The sequence below is a fragment of the Crinia signifera genome, chromosome 6 (assembly GCF_055691185.1).
Source record: "Crinia signifera chromosome 6, ASM5569118v1, whole genome shotgun sequence".
Taxonomy (NCBI): Eukaryota; Metazoa; Chordata; class Amphibia; order Anura; family Myobatrachidae; genus Crinia; species Crinia signifera.
In genome coordinates, this window is record NC_139222.1 from 136317972 (window position 1) to 136344234 (window position 26263).

At 46.9% G+C, this 26263-nt stretch overlaps 1 protein-coding gene across 1 annotated transcript in view; it reads left to right on the forward strand.

Annotated features, from left to right (window-relative positions):
- Positions 1 to 26263, forward strand: part of LOC146009653 (NXPE family member 4-like) — a 99309-nt gene that overhangs the window by 50811 nt on the left and 22235 nt on the right. The window contains exons 3-4 of the mRNA XM_083150106.1: positions 7019 to 7237; positions 21914 to 22419. Coding sequence (XP_083006232.1) covers positions 7019 to 7237; positions 21914 to 22419 — 725 coding nt within the window. The remainder of the gene's footprint in view (positions 1 to 7018; positions 7238 to 21913; positions 22420 to 26263) is intronic.

The window sequence follows — 26263 nt, forward strand, 5'->3', positions numbered from 1 at the left end:
ACACACCAGGCAATATACGACATCAGTGCAATCTACAGCACAGGTGGCGGCTGCAATCACATAATCTAGCATTGAACACTCCCACAAGTGTTAGCAGCCAACCAGAACTACAGAGGGCGGGACGTTTTTCAATAAAAGAACTGACACTGCCCACGGCAAATCATCCTTGAAGAAGACCGCACAGCGGTTGAAACGCGTTGGACATACCAGCACATTAGCACTCACACATCAAAGCCTCTTCCCGGCTGGGAGTAGAGCCTGTAGTCAGACGCGACAGAACGCGGCTGGGGTCTCACTGGCAACCAGGCGCCGGGACCCGGAAGTCGCGCTCTACGTCATCACTACAGAGCCGAGCACACAGCACAGCTCCCACGCTGTCAGTGCTGCGGCTGAAGACTACTGAAAGAACGCCGCGGGACCTTCCGTGATCCACAGCACAGGTGAGAGGTGCACTGCGGGGGGACGGGACGCCAGCCCCCTGCACCACCCCCTGTGCCACATTCATCACTTGACTTTTTCCTTCCCCCCGTCTGCACTTGCGGACGTACTTACCCCACATCACCAGCAAACCAGCACAAACCCCCGTGCTGCCACTCCCAGCTCATCTCTCCCCCCTTCCCCTCAGTGACTTAATACCCACAGCAGTGGGACCTGGACGTGCACGCACTCTTTTTATTATTATTATTATTAATAAAGCAACTGTGCTTTAACAATACATTACTTTCCAGACCCATCATTACCTTGGTACAACCTGCATCACATCCAGCTTTGAGCTGTCACTAATACTGTCACACTTGTACCACATAGGGCAAACTTCTGTGCACCTACGGAATTTTGCTAGAAGGAGAGCGCAGTGTATACCTTATTTGTATTACATTATCTCTGTGAGTTTGGACAGCTCATTACTCTGCAGCCCCTTCGCTCAATAGGTAACTGAGCGCTAGCAAACCCCTTTTATCCATTACTACAGATGGTAACTGGTGTGAATATGAACGGCAACAATACAACAGGATTCAGTACCATAAAATGAGCATGAATAACAATAAGAGGTGCAGCGTAGGAACGCTGATGCAGTCTATAAAAGCACAGCATGCTTGGTAGTAAATGGAGCAGTGTAGCACACTGATGGAGTCCTGATTAGATCTAACAATAAATGAAGGACTGACAATTGGTGCAGTGTGAGGACATTGAGAGAGTCCAGACAATAATAACAGTAGTGATGGTATTGGTGCAGTGTAGGAACAGTGATGGAGTCCAGGCACAACAAGAACTGTAACAATAGTGGGGTATGGTGCAGTGTAGGAAAACTGATGAAGTCCAGATAATAACACAGTCTCAGGAAATGCAATATGAAGAAACAGCAGAGTGGTACTGACCCTTGAAGACTTGTGGAAATACCTTGGAAAGTAGGTACAGATAATAATACTGGAAATATTTGAACAATCTTGGGTGAACTCTACTGATGGTGGAACATCGATAGTGGTGATGATCACTGCTAAAACTGGAGTGCCGCCAATGATGCAGGAGAATCACTGATGTTGGAAACTGTTGATGGATGTAGAAGGAGTTGAGGAATCACCAATAATGCTGAAGAATAATTGATGGTGAATACCAATGATGGAACATCGGTGGAGCTGAAGAATTACTGATGGTTCTTGGAAGTCACCGATGGTGAGTACGATGGTGGAGCATCGATGGAGCTGAGGAATTACCGATGGTGCTTGGAAGTCACCAATGGTGAGTACCAATGGTGGAACATTGATGGAGCCAGGAAAGCTGCACACTTGAAGTACTCAGGTTCTGAAGAAGGATGGAAAGCTCTGGAGAATGGCACCTGGAAGTAGCTAAGGAGACACAGAGAAAGATCATGTTGCAGGTAGCACAATCTGATCAGTAGCACTGGAAACTGGCTTTACTTACCCAGCACCTATAAAGCAGCAGGGGAGTGGTGATTGGCTGGGCAGAGCAGAGAGCCTTACAGGATAGGCTGAGAAATACCATGTGACCAGAAAGAACATGGCTGCTCCCATGTTCAGGAAAGGCAGAAAAGCTGCTTGTACAGTACATGGACATGGCTATGATAATGGTGACAGTGGGTGACTGACAGGCAAGGATTGGTGTTTATCTGCGGCAGCTGCCATGCTGGGAGACTGCTGGACCACAGATACAGATGCACCCTGTGAGTGCTGGATCCATGCACTGCGGGCAGAGCCCACACAGCACTGATGAAAGCATGTTCTGGTATGCAGTGCCAGTCTTGATAAACATTTGGAAGGTAAATATACTGTCTTAATACTCTGGCCGTGACACAGATGAAAGCCTAAATTCACAGGATGGCAAGGCCTCACACCAATGTATTCAGAAGCCCATTCATACAGAGGCTTGGCATTTGTCATGGTGGCCATGGCCAGCACACTAGTGAGTGGAACACACATTGGCTTAATCTACTTGGCTTAATCCAGCAACAGATATAATCTAGGATAAACATTGAAGTGATAAAGTTGAATGTGGGATGTTCATTCTATTGTACGAAGAATGGCCACCGCAAGGTGGATAACTTTTACTGAGCTTACTGAGTCAGATTGCTTTATTGTCCCTCCCTATTGTACTCGTGTTCAAACTCAGAAGTACTGTACTAGGATTGTGTAAGCAAGTTTAGAACAAAGTGTCCCTGCAAAATTGCTTTTATTTTCTGGTTATGGCATCTTTTAGCACACTAAGCAGTAATTTGGTCCATTAGTGGCATCTAGTGGTCATTGGCAGTACATCACTTCATAGAGGTGTAGAGTAGATATGGCCAGATGTACTAAGTCTTGAAAAGTGATAAAATGGAGAGTGGTATTCCACCAGCCAATCAGCTCCTAACTATTTTTTCAAACCCAGCCTGTAAAATGGCAGTTAGATGCTTATTAACTAGTGGTTTAGCACTCCCCATTTTATCACTTTTCAAACTTAGTACATCTGGCCCTTAGTCTTTTATATATAGAGATGTATCAAGTAAATACAAGTCCGACACTCAACCCTAATATGCACAAGTTACTTGCCCGGGTGCCTTCTTGGAGGGTATCCTCAAAATAATAGAATTCCATGATTTGCTTCATCTTCAACTGGTCCCGGAGTGACGTTTCCGTTGAATTCTATATGTAGATGTATAAATATTTACATAAAATGTATTTATTAAAGACATGCAAATTTGCAGTGTTCCATGGCAGACAATCAGGCATTAGTTAAAAAAAAAAAAAAAAAACAAGAAGCATGTGCAAAAATAGGTTGCACCCTTAACTCAACCCTACTTTTCAGACTCATCTGTTCTTTTTAAAGTGGTGATACCCAACTCTGGGAGCCTCACCACTACCAGGTTTTAGCTGACAACTCTGTTAGGAGACCGATGTCAGCACTGACAACAAAACAGATTTCATTGGGTAGCAAATGCTCTTCAATATGTAGCACAAATATACTTTTCTATAGCTGTAAAACCTTATGGAGTATATTTACCAGGGATATAGTAATATACAGTCATACTGCTGTATGCTTTTTTTAAATGTACTTGAGACACACAAAATGGGTTACGTGACGGAATTGATTGGGATAGGAGCCATTTTGCCTTTTTTCCCATTATATTAATGTGTTATTTGCTTTTTGGGTTTATTTTTATTTTTTTACAGCAACGACCTGGTTGTTCACTTGTAAAAATCACTTAATGCTAGTTGGCATGATATTTGGCATTATGTTGCTATTGCACACCAGCAGTGATCGATTGTTTCTGACCCGCAGGAAGGACATTTATTTTCCAACATAGACCTATTCTAATGGGGAAAATACTGGTGCTGCCATTACTGTACTATATGGTAGATGACCACACTCTTGGATGCATTTGTCGGCTAGAAATATACCACTTTCCTGGACTTGTGGGCAGGTGCATTGTCAAGATCAAGAAGGGCATGAGTATGAGCACCACTCTTGAAAATGGCTTCTAGCAAGGCAGGCATTGGTTAGCATAATAATCCTCACTGCTGCAAAAGTGGTTTGGGAGCTATGTATCTTGGCCGCAAAAATGGTCACCATCTTCTTGGCCATGCTGTGCTCATGACTGAACTTTTTGTGGCAGCAAACCTCCAACTCAGGTACCAGGCTGACTTCTGACTGGTTTCTGGGTCAAAAAATGTAGAAACATGATTCAATGACATTTATGATCTCCCAGACAGAGTTTGAGTGACCCTCATCAAATCTGGTAAGCATGTTACAGCGCCAAGTCACCCGAGCCACCTTATGCTCTCAAGTGGTTCTTCCTTCCCCAAAGCAACTCATACAGTAGTTGGTCAAAACACCCCTCTTGTAGTCATAGAAATCATGGCTCTGTAGTGGCCTCTGTTGAGCTCCATTAGGCGTTTGTGAAGGAAGGAACATGCTGACTTCTATAGTGTTTTAGTGCCTTGACATTTCACAAGAAGTCAGTGAGTATTATTCACAACTAGACAGTCAAACAGTCAGATTGTGTTCACTTTATAAGCAACCCACTGTAGTTCCATCACTAGCGTTACAATATAAACTTCAAGGTCACCAACAATACCAGTAGCGCATGAAGGGGGGGTTTTGGCTGCACAGAAACCCCCCTGACAGGTCAAGTTTTTATTTTTGTTTGCTGCCGACCTCCTGCCGCTGCTGCTCCTGAATGCCCAGTGGCTGCTTAGCGCTAAAGAGCTCTCCATGCTTTGCAAAGCAGACGGCAAAGGACAAAAGCAGGAGCTGAGCAGTGGTGGGCACATGGAGGCAGTGGCAGTGGGATGTCAGCATTGATAGCGGCAGGCACTCTGCAGCAGAGAAAGAGGTGTCCAATTTACAGGACCTCTGCAGCTTAGGGGGAAGTACTTCAGCAGTAAAAGGGGCCTGCTGCCTGTCACTTCCATGCGCCCAAATATTTTGTTTTTTTAAATGTGTGGAGTGTGGTCCCATACCTCCTCTGCAAAGTGGCCTACCACGCCTGGCTCTCCAGTCCATCTTAGCGCTGAATGGTTACCGCACATCTGGGTTTGCGTTCCACAATATGGAGCACAATCAGGATGTAGCTAAAGACTGCAACGAGAGGGTATTCTCCATGCCCCTTCTGCTAACAGCCCTCAGAAAATTGCTAACATACTGTACAGTAAACTCAGCTGACCAACTCAGCACAGCAGGGGACCCTCTGGATGGGCTCACGGCTGAGGTGGGGGTGCCACCACAGATAATGACACTGAACCACTATCACTGCCCCAGACCCATTGCTGTGTGCTTCTACATAAACAGACTTGCCTGTCAGATGCCATGGGAGCAAATAAAGTCCCCGCTGGGTGCCCAGATTCCCCACTACCACTGAATTGCTCCTGCCCCTCTATCTCCGTATCCTGGGGCCAGGCTGCATGAAAGCCACACTGGTGACTGGCCATGCTGACTGCAGAGAAGGATGGGACATGATGAAGGAACCTTGCAAAACACAGCTTCAACACAATCCTGAATTTGCTGATCCAGAGTAAGTCTATTGGAGGCCAGTAACAACCCACCGCCTAACTCTAACCAGACGCCCTAGTCCTGCATAACTCAACCCCCATGCATAACAGTAGTCATACAGCTCCCCCACAGTATAACTCTACCATACCCCCTCCCTCTTACCATTCACCCTCCCATGCATTTTAACCCTAACCATACACACCACACAGCCTGACCCTAACCATACACACACTCCCCACAGCCTATAACCCTAACCATACACACACACCCCACAGCCTATAACCCTAACCAAACACACACCCCACAGCCTATAACCCTAACCAAACACACACACCCCACAGCCTATAACCCTAACCATACACACACCCCACATCCTATAGCCCCAACCATACACACCCAGGCAGCCTATTATGTGACCATGACCCTTCCCCATGAAGCCATGCCCTAAATCTTTGACACCCACCTTTGCTGCACAGTGTTCCTTTTTCAAGTATGGGGGGGGGGGGGCAAAGCATATATATTATACTGTACATACATACATTTTAATTTTAGTGGAGACCCCCTGTTAGGAAAGGCACAATCACTCTCTAATGGACAAAACCATGTGCATTAGAGAGTGATTGTGCCTTTCCAAGTGAATAAGAATAACCCCCTAAGTCCTAACAGGGGTCTCCACTAAAATTAAAATGTATGTATGTACAGTATAATATATATGCTTTGTACAGTTTTGTACAGTTATTTACCTGATGTTGGGATCCCGACTGTTAAAACACAGACAGACGGGTTCCCGATGGCCACCGGCTATTCTCCCTCGAACCCCATAGAGGGAGAACAGAATAGGTGGCGAGCCACCGTGCGAGGCCCGCAAGGGGCTTTGTTGCACTCACCATGCTGTCTGAGTCAGGCCAGTCGGGATCCCGACGTTGGGCTAATGACTGTCGGGATCCCGTCTCTCAGAACCCTATACCACACCCAATGTAACATGTGCAGAGAGAGTTAGATTTGGGAGTTTTATTGTTTCTGCGCAGGGTAAATACTGGCTGCTTTATTTTTACATTGCAATATAGATATCAGTTTGAAGTGCACCCCCACCCAAATCTAACTCTCTCTGCACATGTTACATCAGCCCCACCTGCAGTGCATATGGTTTTGTCCATTAGAGAGTGATTGTGCCTTTCTGAGTGAATCAGAATAACCCCCTGAAGGTGGATGTGAGTGCGGACTATCACTAGTCACAGACACACAAACTGTATCGCACAAATCTAGAAACCCCCCCTAGGAAAATCCTGTGTTTGCCCCAGAATACAGGATCAGTATCAGAAAGTGGAGTTTCACAAAATGTATATAGGTTTTTAGCAGTCATCATAAAACCTAAATTGTGGGTAATAGGTGTTAAAACCAGGAGAAAAAGAATGTATTCTTAGTATAAACAGAACATCAGCTGCAAATGTCAGGTTTTTCTCTGCTATATAGAAGTTAATAAATAAAAATATAGAAAGGTGTTTTTAATTTGCTTTATTCTTCCTTTCCTCAGATACAACCTCTTTACAACTGCAGAAATGTAAGATTGGAATGAAGTCTCCCTTTCCAAGTGGCTTTGTGTTAAATAATAACTGGAGACCGGTATTTTGTAATATCTCCAACTTTACCAACACGGAACAAAAATACAGTTGTTTAAGTGACAAAATGATCTATATTTTAGGAGATTCTACCTTACGACAATGGTTCCATCATTTGGTAAACTCACTGAAAGGTACTTTGTTTAACAATAGCAAAATACTAGATTTTATATTTCTTTGCTTTTCTTTATTGCTATTCAAAAATAAATGTGTTATAGCAATTTACAAAGAAAAGGGGCCCAAACACCAGCGGGGGTGACCCTCCAATCCCACAACCCGCCGGCACTGCAGTTGTGCTAATCGGATGTTCCAATCAGTCCTCTATTCAAACAAATCTATTCTTAGATGGACAAAACCATGTGCACTGCAGGTGGGGCAGATGTAATTTGTGAAGAGAGAATTAGATTTGGGTGGGGTTACTTCAAAGGGAGATCTATATTGCAGTGTAAAAATAAAGCAGTCAGTATTTTTACCTGCACAGAAACAAAATAACACACTCAATCTAAGAGTGTGTACACACGGTTCGATGTTCTGTGCGATCCGATGTACGATTCGATGTTTTGTCCGATTTTTACTTTTCCCTTTTTTTTTTTTCTCTACTCCTTAAGATATGCCTTAAGGTGCCCACAGACACTACAATTATCGAAAGCGTTTTGTACTTTTTAAGCACAAATTGCATCTTATGTACAATTATTGGATGGTGTTTATGGGCTTGTGCGATGCTGTATGTCTAAAATTGTATGTCTAAAAAAGTACGTGCTGCACGTACTTTTTAGACTACATCTGAAATTTAACATTACAAACATGGGTTCATCACATCGCATCGCATGCATCCAAGTGCACATCTCATAGCAAGCTGGAAGAAAAATTGTATAGAACCATTGTACAGACAAAAACGCATAGCACAGTACAATTGTAGCGTATGTGCAGGGCCGGCCTTAGGCATAGGCAAACTAGGCAATTGCCTAGGGCGTTTGGAATGCCTAGGGGCATCAGCAGCTTCTGCTGATTAAAATGATATGCAGCATGCCTATATTCTGTGTGAGTGAGGCTGTATCTGCATATGAAATAGTGTATTCATGAAAATCACTGTAACATAGCATTCTGTATGCAGGTACAGCTCCTTGTGTGTGCTGGTCATAACAATACAAATAAGACGAATTTTCAGCAAAAAAAGGCACCCAACATTAGCAGAACTGGCCAGGAGCTGCATGGCCTATTGAGACAAGATTTATGAGGAAACATCTGTATCCAAGCAGAGGCAGAGGTCACAGTGTTAGCGGCTGTGCGAGTGCTTTCTGCGGGTGGGTTGGTTGTGCAATAGTGTTCGGCATATGTGTAAGGGGCATTATGTGTGTCATGTATGAATGCATTAATAATGTGCGACATGTGTTACAGGCATTATGTGTGTCATGTGTATAAGGGCATTAATAATGTGCAACATATGTGTAATGGGCATTATGTGTGTCATGTGTATAAGGGCATTAATAATGTGCAACATATGTGTAAGGGGCATTATGTGTGTCATTATGTGTATGAAGGGCATTAATAAAGATTGGCATAATGTGTAAGGGGCATTATGATTATAAGGACATTGATAATGTGTGTCATGTGTAAGGGGCATTACTGTTTGATATTATCAGTGGTGCTGAGAGAAAGGGGTAGGGGGTACAAATTACTCAGGCTAGAGTCTGATGGGAGGGCCAACCCCCTCCCCTTAAGTGACAGCAGCAGCTGCAGCTCTTCTCCTCTGCCCAGCACACACTGCTTTGTGCTGGGTTGCAGTGTGGCCATGGAGGTGGTTAAAATACAATATTTTCTCAGGATTTTTTTCAAAGGGTATAATGTCAATAATGTGAGGAGTAATGTATATAAGGTAAAGTGGTACTACAGTGTGATGTAACGTGAATAAGGGACACCATCGCATGATATAATGTGAATAAAGTTGCACTACTGTGTGGCATAATTTGAATTGGGGGTAAAATTGTGTGGCCATGCCCCTTCCCAGCAAGAACCCACCCCTGTTTGGGCTGTGCACCAAATGTGTGCACTGTTTCTATTTAAAATATTGCTGGTAGGAGCACCACAATGATGACTGCTATGATGAGAGTTGATGGTGCTGGGAAAGGGGAGCAGGGTTAGAGGCGGAACTAGTGGCGGTGCTAGGGGGCACCAGCCAAAATCTTGCCTAGGGCGTAATTTAGGCTAGGGCCGGCTCTGCGTATGTGGGCACCTTAAAGATATGCTTAAGATTTTGACTTTTTACCATACAATTTGCTATGCGATTTCCTATTTGATTTACTATGCGATTTCCTATGTGCCTTAAGATTTGCTTAAGATTTTGACTAAGCGATTTTGACTTAACAACAGGATGACTGACAGGGCCCTGGAAATCGTATAGCACATCGCATCTTAAGCATATCGCAAGGCACATACGATGCATGCGATATGCTTGCGATTTGTGCTAGATAGAGTGTGCTGCCCACTCTATCTCCCCTCCGATCTCTCCTTAAACGGGAGCGCGCATCGGGCTAGGAAGCCCTTACAATGCATACAATCAGTATGCGATATGTATGCGATATGGCTTCCGATGTTGACGATATCATCAACATCGGAAGCCATATCGAACCGTGTGTACACACTATAATTCTAATCTAATTCTCTCTGCACATTTTACATCTTCCCCCCTGCAGTGCACATGGTTTTGTCCCTCTAAGAAGGATTTTGTCAGAAAGAGTGAACTAGAATAAGGCTCACTGTTACGTATAAAAAAAATACACTATACTGAAATAATAAATTAATTTTTAATTTTAACTGAATAAAAAAATGGATAAACTAATAGTATAAAAATTCTAAAAATAGAGAAATCAATCATACATAAATCATACAAAACAACAATAAAAAGCAAGTCCCATTGGGGGTGAAGAAAGTCAATTCTCCGATAGTATTATTAGTGTTCCAACTGTATTAGTAAGCCAAATGACGGGAGAAAATGTATCTGAATAAATGTTTGATATGTTTGGTTAGTGTATGCAAGAGAAAAAGGGGTCTTTATCAGACCACTGCAGGTTAGTGGTTTATAGTCTGTTAGTACATCAGAAGCAGTTCAGTGTAGCATCACAGCAGCACATCAAGAAAAATCTGATTATTGATGATATGATATAGTTACCACTCCTTTTTGATGGCGGCTATGCTTGCTGCCTTTTAGAAGAACAAGCTTGAGGGTAGACAGGTAACCACCTGAATAGCATTAGAAGTATGCGGTTCCCGGAACGGTTAATAATTCCAGTTTTGCCCTATTGAAGTCTGCATACTATGATGGCACTGCCGTCCACAAGAAATTCTGGTACCAGGAAGAAGTGAGTATCCTCCTAACAAAGATCAGTGGCTTCCTCAGAGAGGAATGGCACTATGATAGCACTGCCGTCCACAAGAAAATCTGGTACCAGGAAGTAGTGAGTATTTCTAACGCGTCTCTCCAGCTAACAATGATCAGCGGCTTCCTCGGAGAGGAACTTATACTGCTATTCAGCTATTCTGCTAATATCCGAATATTTTAATAGGACCATTTTCACCAAATGTCACCAACAATCTATGCAATCCATACTTGCAAAGAAATAAAACCATAAAATAAGTTATGTGTAATAATGTGATATGACACAGGGAAAAGTATTAAACACACACACTGAAATGTAATACTTTTTTTACAAAAGTCTTCAAGACACCTCCTGTATAGAGAAACTAGTCTTTTGGCTCTTTCTTCCACACAGTCTTTAAATCTTGAAGACTCCATGGGCCTTTTTCTATGAACTCTGATCCACTCTCTCTTTCCATAGATTTAGATTGGATTCAAGCCAGGTGATTGGCTGGGCCAATCTAGCATCTTTATTTTCTCTCTCTGAAACCAATTGATATTGGTGTATTCAATGCCACGGCGAGCGGCCAGCGAGGGGGTTAAACAGCGAGGATTGCAGAAAACCAGCGATCCTCGCTGTTTAACCCCCGCGCCGGCCGCTCGCTCTATTCAATGTTCTGGGGAAATCCTCGCCGTCACAGGACGGCGAGCATTCCCCAAAACAGCAAGACCCGCGGCTAATGCAGGAAAGTTACTGTATTTAGCCGCGAGTCTCGCTGGTTCAGGAGCTGCATACGCCAATTCCCCCTCGCTCAAAAAATGGAGCGAGGGGGAATTGGCGTATGAGGGGGCTGCGTTGAATACTGTCACCACTCGCCCACAGCATTGATTATCTGCCATAGTGTCCTTGGCTGTGTGTATAGGGGTCATTTACTTGCTGAAATGTCCACCCACATTTAATCTTCAGCACCCTGGTAGATGACAGTAGACTTATCAAGAATGTGAAAAACAGCCGGTACTCTTTACCTAGAAGGGCGCCCACGATTTTGATCGTGGGCATCGTAAGGGGAAAAAAAATTGCGTCGGTCGCATCGCATGCGACCAAAAAATCGCATGCGATGCGACCGACGCGCTCGCCACACTTCGGGCTCGGTGGCTCGTTGCGCTTGCCACACTTTCTATTCTCAACTCCACGCCGACGTGGATAGTGGGGGTATGAAAAGGTCGGAGGACGCGTACCGCCGCCGCTCGCCACGCTTCGGGTTGACGTTGATCGTGGGGTGGCATTAACAATTGGGGGGCCATTTCACACTTTAGGGTGCCTATTTGGCCTCTTCGGGCCATTTAACATTGTTCCCTATGGAAAATCGGGTCAATTGGAACATTTAACATTGTTCCCTATGGGAAATCGCGGTCATCGCGTTGGTCGCATCGCATGCGATTTTTTCGTACATGCGATGGCCGCGATGGGCGCCCTTCTAGGTAAAGAGTACCAAACAGCCACACACCATGATATTCCCACCTCCACTTCACTGTTAGTATGGTGTTTTGAGGTGATATGTAGTGCCATTTCTCCTACAAACATGGTGTGTTTTATGATATCCAAAAAGTTAAATCTTGGTCTCATTGGACCAGACTATATTCTCTCAATATTTCACAGGCTTGTCTAAGTGTTGTGTAGCAAACTTTAAATAAGCTCCAACATGATTTTTCTTCACCAATGGACTCTTGCGTTGTGAGTGTGCATACTGGCCATGACGGTTGAGTGCATTACTGTACTTTCTTTAAAATAATTGTACCTGCTAATTCCAGGTCTTTCTGAAGCTCTCCACAAGTGGCCCTTGGCTCTTAGACAACTCTTCTGATAATTATTTTCACTTCTCCACTGAAATGATGATATTTCCACTTTGAATAATAGCAGCAACAGTGCTCACTGGAACATTTAGAAGTTTAGAAATCCTTCTATAACATTGCCATCAGTATGTTTTGCAACAGTTCAGCAGCGGATGTCTTTTGAGAGCTCTTTGCTGTTACCCTTAATGAGATGTTTCTTGTGTGAAACCTTGGTAATGAGACATCTTTTTGTAGGCTATCATTTAGGACTGAACCAGCTTATATTAATTTGCACTGATAAGGGGCAGGATTGCATTGTAATTACTGATAGATTTCAGCTGGTGTCTTGGCTTTCCATGACATTTTGCACCACCCTTTCTTTATGTGTTCAATAATTTTTCCCTGTGTCATTTCACATTATTACATACAGGTATAACTGAATTTATGGAATCTATGGTTTGATTTCTTTGCACGCATGAATTGCATTGGATGTTTCTGGTTTTTGGTAAACATTTTATTACAATAGCCCCATTACAAATACTGTATGTTTACTGGAAAAAATGGTGATGTGCTTAATACTTATATTCATACTTGCCTACCTGACCCTCTCCATGCGGGAGAAAATGCTCTGTTCCTGGACTTCCCTGGTAATGTATGATTGCCAGCACCTGTGGGGAGCTGGGTAAAGGCGCACCACAGGTGATGGCAATCATACATTACCAGGGAAGTCCAGGAACAGAGCATTTTCTCCCGCATGGAGAGGGTCAGGTAGGCAAGTATGCTTATATTGCCCGCTGTATATCTGCAGATAAATTGATCTGAAGATATATCTCTCATCAGATTGGGTCGTGTGTTCTCCATACACACTGCCAACACACGACCCAATCATACATGTGACTACCCAGTTGAGCTGCCAATCACTGTTGGCTCCTTGTGTGGGTGTACGGACAGTTGGTGTATCACCTGTACACACAGCATGAACCACCAATATATATTTCGGGCACCTGATGTGATATGCCACAAAAAGTCACTTCTCAAGCGCCAAAAAAAGTCCAGCAGCTGCTTGTCCTCAAACAATAGTACAACTGTATACTAGATAAGAATTTAGAAAAAAAATCAAAAAAGATTTTAGAGGCTTTCACACAGCGCTAGACCCTTGGAATCTTTTTTTTGAATAAAATAAATTATTTGCAAATTTTTATAGAGGAGTGGACTGCATTAATCTTTGGAAACAAGGACCATCCAGGTGATACTGATTCCAAGGGTCTAGCACTGTGTGAAAGCCTCTAAAATCTTTTTTGATTTTTTTTCTAAAAACCTGATGTGATTTTTTTTTTTGAATTTTTTGGTTCACAGACATATCACTGGTACACACTGGTCAATGGTCCAGTGAGATTGTTCAGTTGAAAAGTCTATTGGCCAGTGTGTACACAGCTTAACACCATAAAAAGTTTAGGAAATTGCCAATTAGGGGTAGTTCATTTTAGAACATAATATGTAACACCCTAAATACTGATGGCACTGAAAGGGTGCTACAGTGGGGACTATGGTCAAAGTGTAATGCACAGAAGGGTCAATCCATTTACTGTATATATGCATCAATAATTGTAAACAGAGAGAGTAGTGTCACTGAATATATATGTACAGTATGAGCATGTATTGGTATGTTATAAATGTGCCATAAGGAGACATTGAAGGTATGGATGAAAGTCTTTCCTTTGCCCATACATAAACTGAACTACTAGCGGGGCTAAGGGTGTGGAGTCCTTAATAACCTGTAGGGAACCTTTGTTATGCTTCAATAAAATTATCTGCCCCGTGGGCAGAGCAGATGGATGTGGCTGTGTGGGAGGCCCCGGGGCGGGGCCAGGCGCGCACCACTCGCTGTGCGTACTCACCTCGCCCGCTCCGCCTTCTACCTTCGGGCCTGTGACGGTCCCGGTACCTTCCTCTTGCTCCACTGGTCTCCAGAAGCGACTGCACCTGTAGGGGGAACAAGGGGGAAAACCCCCTAAGGGGGGGAGGGGATGCTCATCACAGGCACTATTGGCCTCAGAGTGGTTACGCCCGCTTGTGGAACACGGCAGGCGTAACTGAGGTGGGGGAACGCTCCGGGGAGGGGAAGGAGCACAAACAACACGACAACAGATTCAATACAATTTCTACTCACCAGTCGTTCACTGGTCCACCGTCACACTTCCAGTGCGGATACCGGCACCTGAAAAGGGACTCACGTAACCTCCTGCTCCCTAGGGCAGGGCAATACACCAACGCGCATGCGGCTTACCTCCTGCGCACCCTGCGGCCTGAAGCCGGCTTACGTAACTCGCGACCTAGCGCTGGATCCTTAGATGCCACAGCCTAGCGTCGCGCAACCTAGGACCTAACGCCGGATCTTCCGATGCCACGGCCTAGCGTCCTGCAACCTGGCGCCTAACGCCCGCGCAACCTGTGACCTAGCGCCGGATCTTCCGATGCCACGGCCTAGCGTCACGCAACCTGGCGCCTAACGCCCGCGCAACCTGTGACCTAGCGCCGGATCTTCCGATGCCACGGCCTAGCGTCACGCAACCTGAAAAGGAACACAATCTGCACAGGGCCACGATTGGTGAACCCCAGTACAGCATACAGTACACGGTGTCAAGTAAAACAGTGCAATGTAAAGAGACAACACTGCACCAACACCTAGCGAGGGCCTACCTCCCTCTGGCTGTTCCTAGCCTTACCGCGATACCCCTTGCGGCGATAACTGCACTCGAGGCCTGTCGATACAGGCCTGTTACTTCTAAGGAGAGGCCTCAGCCCGAGCAGGGTCTGAGCCTCGTACACGATCAGGGCCTTGCGCCCCACAGCCAGCTGGACCTGGTGTCCAGTGACCCAATAACTCAATGGGGCCCGAGGGGCCTACTATGTAAGGGCCTAAAGCCCAGAGCACCACTGGGCCTAATGCCCACCCACACACAAAGGGGCCTAGGGCCCAACAGTACAAAAGGGGCCTAAGGCCCAACAATACAAGACAGGGGCCTAAGGCCCAACAATACAACAGGGGCCTGAGGCCCAACAATACAAAACCTTAGGTCCCCACGGGCCTAGAGCCCGACTACAATACCCACAGGCCTGGTGCCTGAATTGGGCCCACGGACCTATTGCCCGCACACCTGGTGGTCTAGGGAGGGGACCCACATGGTGGACTTACCCGTCCTAGGGCCTTCCGCTGGACCAAGTTTGGTCCAGCCACGAGGGTGGTCCGTCTTCACCGGAGGTGGGATGCTTCCCACCACCTCCGGGCTTCCTGCAGTCTTCGCCGGGGCAGCGGGGGCCGGGGCAAGCTCTTTTGCGTTGCACCCCGCCGCACCCGGGCTTCCTCCGTCTTCGCCGGCTGTCCCCGGCACTGTGTCCTTCGCCCGGCGGGCGGCAGCGTGTAGCAGTCCTGCGCACACAGCTGCCGCCTCCCGGGGCTTCCGGCGGCTGCTTTTTCTCTGTCCAGCGCTCTCCGCTCTCGTCCTCCTCCGTCGCCGCACTCTTCTTCCCGCCCCCGGCGCTGGTTAGTTCAAACCAGCACCCGGGGGCGGGGCTCGTGACGTGGCGAGCCAGGATTGGCTCGCCGCCGCCACCTCCCATTGGGCGCCAGAGCGAGAGCCATGATTGGCTCTCCTTTGGCGCCGTATTTGAATCCCCTTTGTTCGTGGGGATCAGCGGCGAAGGCTCGCCGCTGCCCCCACGCCTGGCGTCACTGGAGGGTCTGCTTCCGGCACCCCGGGGAGGCGCCAGGCCACCCCAGGCCAGGAAGCAGGCGCCAGCCAGCAGCAGGGCCAGTGACCGCACTAGTACACTGGCCCTGGCTGCAGGGGGCGGCACCACCCGGCGGCGGCACTGCCCCTTTCGTCCCGGTGCAATAGCACCGGGGCGTATTTCTACACTTGCCCCCCCCTTTTCCTTTGTGGTCCCCACAAAGTGAGCCATTACCTGCGTTCCGGCATCGGGGTCACCCTCGCCCTCTCGGGAGGTCGGTCCTGGTCCGGGTGTCCCATCTGGGGTGCCTGTGCCAGCATCTGCAGAAAGAAAACTCACCTCCGCCTTCTCGTCTGGGGGTGTGGCTTCTGGGTATAGGTCTCCTGTGTCACGGGTGGTTGTCTCCAGGGACTGGTCCTGGTCCTCTGTGGGCAGTGGACTCCTGCGTTTGGCTTCCGGCCTCCTCCGCCGACTCCTCCGAGGGAGGGGTCGTTCGCCGGGGTCACCCGCCATAGGCCAACAGGGAGATTCCCCTTCCAAGGGCATCACCTCTACCCATTCTTCTCCCATCCGGCAGGGGGCCTCCATCCGGTTTTCCTGTTGAGGGGTTGCCCTCTGGCCACCGGCTGTTCCCTCTGGGGCACTTCCTACCTCTCGGGCAGCCGCCCTTGAGGGAGGGGGGTCGTCCTCCTCTTCCATAGTCTCCCAACCGTCGTCCTCAGATCCTCCAGGGTCAGTTTCTTCCCGCGAATCGTAGTCCATAGGCCAGGGGCATTCAGGGCGCATGTGGTCGAGGTCGCCGCAGCCCGTGCACCTCTCAGATTCCTCTTCGCTCCAGTCATCCTCTGAGGACCAGTTGGTGGGGGCAGGGTGGTCGACATACCCTTGGCACCAATTCTTAATCGTTTGGGCTGAGACGTAGGGGCAATCCGGTGGCTCGTGGTCCACCTCGTTGCAGAGTTCGCACCAGGGTTCATCCCATTCGGTATCCTCTCTTGCTGTGTAGCCTTCATCTCTCTCGCTGGTATCTGCTAACCACTGTGCCCTCGGCGAGACATCTCGCTCCAGGACGTCCTCTTCCTCCGCGGACTTCCTTCCTCCTATCGGCACGCCCCTACCTTCCGGAGCTTCTGGTCCCAACCGTTCGAGTTGGAGACTGGTCCGGCCTGGGGAGTCGCGAGGGTTCTTTGGTGTGCCTTCCTGCCCTGTCCAACATGGGGGCATCTCCGCGATCCAGAAGGGAGATATCACGGCCATCTCCGTCACCAAGGGGTCTTGCTGCCTTGGCCCCTTCCACTCCGTCGATCTGGTTATTTCCATTGCAGCCTGGCTCTGGGGGCAGTCGCTGGTAAAGTGTCCAATCTGCTGACACGTCCGGCAAGGGGTCATCAGAGCCTTCGCGAGCCTCTCCTCCCGTCGCTGGTCCTTGTCGCGCTGGATGGACCTCTGTACAATCCTCATCAGGTCCGCTCCTGTCACCGTCACCCAACCTTCTTCATCAACACAGGGGTAAGGTGCTTCCGGAAGGTCCCTCCGGCGGGTCTCCCTGGGGGTGCCCCACATCGCAACTGTGGATTCAGATCCTGCCGACTACGCCAAAATGTGGGAGGCCCCGGGGCGGGGCCAGGCGCGCACCACTCGCTGTGCGTACTCACCTCGCCCGCTCCGCCTTCTACCTTCGGGCCTGTGACGGTCCCGGTACCTTCCTCTTGCTCCACTGGTCTCCAGAAGCGACTGCACCTGTAGGGGGAACAAGGGGGAAAACCCCCTAAGGGGGGGAGGGGATGCTCATCACAGGCACTATTGGCCTCAGAGTGGTTACGCCCGCTTGTGGAACACGGCAGGCGTAACTGAGGTGGGGGAACGCTCCGGGGAGGGGAAGGAGCACAAACAACACGACAACAGATTCAATACAATTTCTACTCACCAGTCGTTCACTGGTCCACCGTCACACTTCCAGTGCGGATACCGGCACCTGAAAAGGGACTCACGTAACCTCCTGCTCCCTAGGGCAGGGCAATACACCAACGCGCATGCGGCTTACCTCCTGCGCACCCTGCGGCCTGAAGCCGGCTTACGTAACTCGCGACCTAGCGCTGGATCCTTAGATGCCACAGCCTAGCGTCGCGCAACCTAGGACCTAACGCCGGATCTTCCGATGCCACGGCCTAGCGTCCTGCAACCTGGCGCCTAACGCCCGCGCAACCTGTGACCTAGCGCCGGATCTTCCGATGCCACGGCCTAGCGTCACGCAACCTGGCGCCTAACGCCCGCGCAACCTGTGACCTAGCGCCGGATCTTCCGATGCCACGGCCTAGCGTCACGCAACCTGAAAAGGAACACAATCTGCACAGGGCCACGATTGGTGAACCCCAGTACAGCATACAGTACACGGTGTCAAGTAAAACAGTGCAATGTAAAGAGACAACACTGCACCAACACCTAGCGAGGGCCTACCTCCCTCTGGCTGTTCCTAGCCTTACCGCGATACCCCTTGCGGCGATAACTGCACTCGAGGCCTGTCGATACAGGCCTGTTACTTCTAAGGAGAGGCCTCAGCCCGAGCAGGGTCTGAGCCTCGTACACGATCAGGGCCTTGCGCCCCACAGCCAGCTGGACCTGGTGTCCAGTGACCCAATAACTCAATGGGGCCCGAGGGGCCTACTATGTAAGGGCCTAAAGCCCAGAGCACCACTGGGCCTAATGCCCACCCACACACAAAGGGGCCTAGGGCCCAACAGTACAAAAGGGGCCTAAGGCCCAACAATACAAGACAGGGGCCTAAGGCCCAACAATACAACAGGGGCCTGAGGCCCAACAATACAAAACCTTAGGTCCCCACGGGCCTAGAGCCCGACTACAATACCCACAGGCCTGGTGCCTGAATTGGGCCCACGGACCTATTGCCCGCACACCTGGTGGTCTAGGGAGGGGACCCACATGGTGGACTTACCCGTCCTAGGGCCTTCCGCTGGACCAAGCCTGGTCCAGCCACGAGGGTGGTCCGTCTTCACCGGAGGTGGGATGCTTCCCACCACCTCCGGGCTTCCTGCAGTCTTCGCCGGGGCAGCGGGGGCCGGGGCAAGCTCTTTTGCGTTGCACCCCGCCGCACCCGGGCTTCCTCCGTCTTCGCCGGCTGTCCCCGGCACTGTGTCCTTCGCCCGGCGGGCGGCAGCGTGTAGCAGTCCTGCGCACACAGCTGCCGCCTCCCGGGGCTTCCGGCGGCTGCTTTTTCTCTGTCCAGCGCTCTCCGCTCTCGTCCTCCTCCGTCGCCGCACTCTTCTTCCCGCCCCCGGCGCTGGTTAGTTCAAACCAGCACCCGGGGGCGGGGCTCGTGACGTGGCGAGCCAGGATTGGCTCGCCGCCGCCACCTCCCATTGGGCGCCAGAGCGAGAGCCATGATTGGCTCTCCTTTGGCGCCGTATTTGAATCCCCTTTGTTCGTGGGGATCAGCGGCGAAGGCTCGCCGCTGCCCCCACGCCTGGCGTCACTGGAGGGTCTGCTTCCGGCACCCCGGGGAGGCGCCAGGCCACCCCAGGCCAGGAAGCAGGCGCCAGCCAGCAGCAGGGCCAGTGACCGCACTAGTACACTGGCCCTGGCTGCAGGGGGCGGCACCACCCGGCGGCGGCACTGCCCCTTTCGTCCCGGTGCAATAGCACCGGGGCGTATTTCTACAGCTGCACAGGATCTGTTTGGAGAGTGGCAGCCGTTGAGGGTTGTTGCGCAGTTCTCTGGATACAGTGTGAAGCAGTGCTACGCAGCATAGCAGCTTTGGAGAGCAGTGCTGAGAGAGAGAGATCTGCAGGGCGGCTTCGGCGGGTCCACATCGTTCCGGCGGGGTCTGACGCAGCAGCCGGACTCCGGCACACACAGTCATTGGCAACTTCCCTGATTGACAGTGGGCGATCCCTGGTGGAGGCGGTGCCATCCTGTGTCATCGGAGGCTGGAGCTGGGCGCTCCTGTAAGGAAAAGTGCATACAGGGGTGGTGAGTGTTGACCCGCCCATACACAGTATAGTACAGCCTTGGGACTATTCACCACACCCCCGGGAACCACCCACAACAGCTTTAGCTATTGAAGGAGGGCATACGTACCAACTTAAACTGACATGCAGCATAACAAGTCCAGTGGAAGTGAAGTCTCATTAATAACCAGGAGGCTCATATTTCCTTGTCTTCTCACTATTGAACAGTATTGCAGCCCAATTTCATAACAGGAACCTAGTACATTAAGATAAAACTAAGGTGGACTGTGCTTCAGTACACTAGGAACTGCACTGTCAGAAATTATATGTCTCCAACTGCAGCTGTTACAATAATAAGCACAAGAAAGAGATTCATTTTTTGCTATATGGTAACTCTAGCACATTTTGCCCATAAGTTATAAGTCTAAGTCTGTGCACAGTGAAAACACTAAGTACACTGGAAGCTTAAATCATTCCTGAAATGCTGCATAGAGGGTGATGAACAAGGGAGATTGCTGCCGTAATGATAGCTAGAGACCGAGATAGAGCGAGCAGTAAAATCAGAACTTATTCACATAATGAGGAATACAGACACCACACTGAGGAATAAAACCAATTCTCCTTTATGTCAGGAATAATTCATATTTGTCTCAACTTTAGACTAAAGTGTACACTTAACTAAAGGGAGGACGCTCCCATTACTGACATACAGTGAAAGTGTATGTTTAGGTGACAGACAGCTATAAACTTCAGGAAAACATTTTCTCCGTCAGGTAAAACATCTCTATAACTACTAACAAGGGACATACAGGAAAAGTTCAGGACCATTACATTTCATCTGAATTCGAAATAGACAGTCATGAACTTTATGTAAACTTGCGTATTCTTTCAAAGGAATTGCCTTACCGTGGCAGCCACAGCGTGGACTTTGTCTTGACTTCAGGGACTTTATATAAAATTCATTCTGAAAAGCGTAATTAGAAAAGTAATTGTTTTAAAAGGTAATAATTAGAAAAGTAACAGCATTAGAGGTAAAGGAAGGGCTGCAGCCTTAGATAGTTAAAGTACTAAGATATTTCATGGTGGCGTCTGTTAATGTGATTATTATTATAGAAGTTGGTAGATTGCAATTCACTTATGTGTTAATGTGGTTATTCTGAATTGCTTTTCCTTGCTGTTGGCAAATTGCCATTAACCTTTTGCTCATTCCAGAAAATATGAGAAGCATTCCAGTTCGATAAATGTTTCCTGTTACTGTGACCTTGTAACTTATTGTATAAAGAATTGTATTGTTATTTATATGTCAAGTAATTGAACAAGTCACTGGAACAAAACACTAAGGGGGGAATTTACTAAAGGAAATTTGTAAAAAATAGGTGTAAAAATAGGTGTATTTGTATCCAGAAATACACTTATTTTTGACATTTACTATCCCAAAAATACGGCTATTCGTATTGACAGAACATCAATACGAATTACCATATTTTCGGGAGAGAAAATGTCAAAAATAAGTGTATTTCTGGATACAAATACACCTATTTTTGCACATTTCCTTTAGTAAATTTCCCCCTAAAAGTCACTTGATAGAAAAGAAAAGGCATCCAAAACCTAAACTTGTACCTATCTGCCTGGTACAAATATTCCATAGCACAACAACAAACATCACTAGTAAAATTATCGACTGCATTTTTACAGTGTCTGCACTATAGTTAAAAGTAGAACAGTAGCCTATCTTTTCCAGCATCTTTATCAGCACAACTAGATTGCTGGGGTTAAATAACATGCTGATTTGCAATGTGCTAGCTGATCACCATTTCCCAGAATAATTAATATGATACGAAAGATAGAATCCAAACTTAATAGATATAAATCCAGAAATCCAGACGGCTTTATAAATTACCTCTTACTATTTTTTTTTTCAACAGAATTCAGGAAATTGAATCTGCATAGAACAGGACTGGAATCGCTGCTTTTTGCAGTACATGAGAGGAGGAATATTCAGTTACACTGGAAAAAGCACAGTCATCCTTTTGTTGCGAGTAATTCTTACACAGTTAAAGATGATACCTACATGACTGAGGAGATAGATCGACTAGCGGGTGGTTCCAACTATGTTCTTGTCATCTGCTTGGGCCAGCACTTCAGACCTTTCCCAATCCAGCTCTTTATCAGGAGAGTTATAAATGTGCATAAGGCTGTGAAACGTCTCTTCTTACGGAGTCCAGAGACCAAGGTTATTATCAAAGCAGAAAACGTCAGAGAAGTCAGCAGTGATGTTGAGAGATTCAGTGACTTCCATGGCTATATCCAATATCTGATTGTGAAGGATATCTTCCAAGATCTTCGTGTTGCTGTTATTGATGCCTGGGACATTACCATTGCTTACAATATAAATAATGTTCACCCACCTGAACATGTAGTGATGAACCAGGTACACATGTTGCTAACATACATTTGCTAGTTCACATAATATTTTTCTGGTTAATATTAGGTTTCAGCTTCTTCAGTAGATCAACACAATTATCTGGTTAATATTAGGTTCCCGCTCTTTCCGGAGCTTGCTCCTGAAGAAGCAGAAACCTAATATTAACCAGAGGAACATTTTGAGTTATTTACTCACCACTGGGGCACTTGAGCGTCTATCCAATACAGGGACCTCTATTAGGAGGAGAAATATCTGACCAGACTACCTACTGGCAGTAGCGCACGCAGGGGGGTTTCTGAGTACCCAGAACCCCCCCAGGAATCGAAGGGCCCTAGTAGTCTCAAAGCCGAGGGTCCCCTCTTTCCATGGGTACAAGATTTTTAAAAATAGGCACTGGGGAACCGGAGATATCTGACTTCAAAGGAGTGGTCCCCATCCAAGCCTGTTAATTGCTCTTCCCAGTCAGATATTTCAGGTTCTAACTTATAGTTTCTCTGAGGGTATATTCCAAAACCTGGGACTCTCCCCCTTTGAGGGACACTAGTAGCTTGTCTCTACTTTTCCCGGAACTAGAGATAGCAGCCTTCCAGCAGCTGGTTACTGCTCCAGCTTCACACACCTGGTATGTAGTTTTATATCCTTGTTGGCAGATTGCTCTGCCTCCTGAACTCTGATCCCCTAGTCCCCAATACCACTTGGTAGGTGGGATTCTCTAGTTTTTATTTCAATTTAAAGCTAAGAAATCTAGTTCCAGGAACTGGAGATATCTGCAGTCAAGCAAGCTGTTCTCCCACCAGAAAATTCTGAATAATAAGCTCACTCCACTATACACCCCTCCTCTACGTATAAAACATCCTCTACCACCCTGGAAGTTATGTGTCAGGGCCCCTTCATTCAGCCCAATGCCCCCTTCTCCCACCCCATCTCCTACCATTTGTGCAGTAAAGGGGTAATTAGTGGAAATTACTGATCCAGGCCCTACATGCTGAGCGGTTGATATAATACCCCCTGCCACCTGCGGGACATCAAAGCTTCCGCTCATAGCACCCCCTACCCCTACCGCTGGAGGATCGGTAGGAGCCCCAATACATTGCTATGCCCAGGGGTCTACACTGCTGTTAAATATAAATATATATATATATATATAAAGAAGTAGCAAATCAGCGGCACTCACGAGTCTTCTGAATCAATGAATAAAGATAATTTTATTCCAACATGTTCCTGTGAAGGGAACAGGCACACACCTCCAAAGGGATAGTGAAGGCTACATTCCGGGCATAGCACAGCTTTTTCACAGTCTATACCTGTTTTTTGAAGTGTACATTGGCACCGACAAGCAGAGATATCTCCCTAGGACAGTTCGATCTAATACAAGGCACATGTCCCACATGGAGCAACTATTTAGAACCTCTAAAACCTACTAAAGCTCTCCATATTACCTCGCATGTATTCAACCTCTAACAAGGATAAAAAACCCGGCGTAGAGAGAGAGAGTTTATAAGCAATATCGCCTCTCTAAATTATTATACAAATAACCCCTGGTAGGGGTCACATCCCACCCTTGAGAATCGTGAGGACCAAGTCAATGATTTTCGCAATCCCCTGATGAAGTCCCTATTGGGACGAAATGCATTGAGGATGATTGTTATGCTGTTTAGAAAATCTCTGAAATCCTGTGTGGTCCAAAAGTACCACGACCGATGTGGTGAATAAGAGACTTTTTAATAAATATATATTTTGGACTATAATCTTTGGACTTTACTGCTTCGTACTAAGTTAAAAGGTTGTTTAGACCCAATCATTAATAGGGCTAACCAAGGGCGCCAACTTACAACTGTTATCCATATATATATATATATATATATATATATATATATGGAGGGATAGGCACTCCCAACAACAGGTTTCAGCTTCGGCGGGTGCCCTCACAAAGGGGGTACATAGAAGCCAGGGGTGCGGCACTCCAACCTTGTCTTTAGAAGCAGCAAGAAAACACGCAAGACTGCAGTGTGTACTATTAACGTTTCAAATGTTTAAATTTGTCTTCTGAAGACAAATTTAAACATTTGAATCGTTAATAGTACACACTGCAGTCTTGCGTGTTTTCTTGCTGCTTCTAAAGACAAGGTTGGAGTGCCGCACCCCTGGCTTCTATATATATATATATATATATATATATGTGTGTATATAGAGAGCGCTGAATAAGAACCTCCACCTTAGTGTGTTATACAACAGTGGGTACAAATTTCGTTTAGACTTATAAAATGATTTTATTAAAACATATTGTAGTCAGATTTTATTAAAACATATTGTAGTCAATGTCAGACAATATCAATGGTACATTTGTGGTACATAGATAACAAATGAGTCATTTGTTATCTATGTACCACAAATGTACCATTGATATTGTCTGACATTGACTACAATATGTTTTAATAAAATCTGACTACAATATGTTTTAATAAAATCATTTTATAAGTCTAAACGAAATTTGTACCCACTGTTGTATAACACACTAAGGTGGAGGTTCTTATTCAGCGCTCTCTATATACACATTTTTTGTTCTCTATCTATCGATACTGGCCTCCACTAACAGGGAGGTCTTATAGAGTAGCTGCTTATAATAGCGCAAACGAAGGTCTTCTTTCTATATATATATATATATATATATAGACTTTTTGCTGCCTGGCACTCGCTGCTGAATACTTTAGTAATACCCGGTGCCTTCCACGACGGGATATTCCACCCTTGCAGATAATGGATACAGATAGGCGGCACTCACAGGCTTTCTTAGTGATGAAAAACGTGAATTTTTATTCAAACACGATCCAACATGTTTCGGGTCTAGCCCGTCCTCAGGGATCAACAGTGTAAGTACAAGTGCACATATTTAAACATCTAGACAGAACCCGCCCCCTAATCAAAGCACACTTCACCTGGACAAGCTTACCCACGGCGTCCATCGCCAGGTCCGGCTCCCGCCACCTCCACGTGCGTCGCTCCGCCAATGACGTCATGTTAGGCACGCCACACTCCGTCCTGGAGTTGCCCGCTACGTCATCAGCCGTCGCCCCACATCGTGAACCGCAGCTCATAGCCAAGCCTCGCTCAGGGCGCCGTGGTGCGCCGTCTCCATGGTGATATCTAAAACAAAACCAACAAACAAAAATGTAAAAACATGATTAAGAGGCTTAATATAAGCCATTTAAGAGGCAGCGGACTGCCATATCACTTGTGATTACACATAATTAAGTGAAAAAAAGTGAGAAAATACCTAAAATACATAAAATACATATGCAACATATGTTACGCTGGATATACATTTGTGCACTGGGAGGTCATATAGTTTTTCATGCAAATATTTTTTATATACAAAACTTATATCTTCGCGATTATAGGCACAATATTAGTGTAATACTAATCCTTTAATCAATAAAGTCCTTTTAATTGCCTACTACCAGTGTGGCTAAGAAAACCCCCTTTGATCACCCTTGGGGGTGAACGAACCTCACGTCTGTCAGAGCCTAACACTTAAAGTTGTTATAACTTAGGACTTTGCCACAATATAATCATATGAAGCTCTGCAGCCCATGTTGCTCGTTCAGCCCCCTTGGCGACAAGGTGTCCAACACAAAAATCCATTTGGATTCAGCTTGTAGCAGTTTCCTACCCCTATTGCCACCTCTGACACTCTGGGGAATATGATCAATGATCTTAAATCTTATGCTTGCCAAGCTATGTTTTAAGAGGGCGCAGTGTCTTGCGACTGGCTGGTCACTAGTACCTGTGCTGAGGGCCTGCCGGATAGATGACCTGTGGTTTGCCATGCGTTCTTTAAATTGGCATTCTG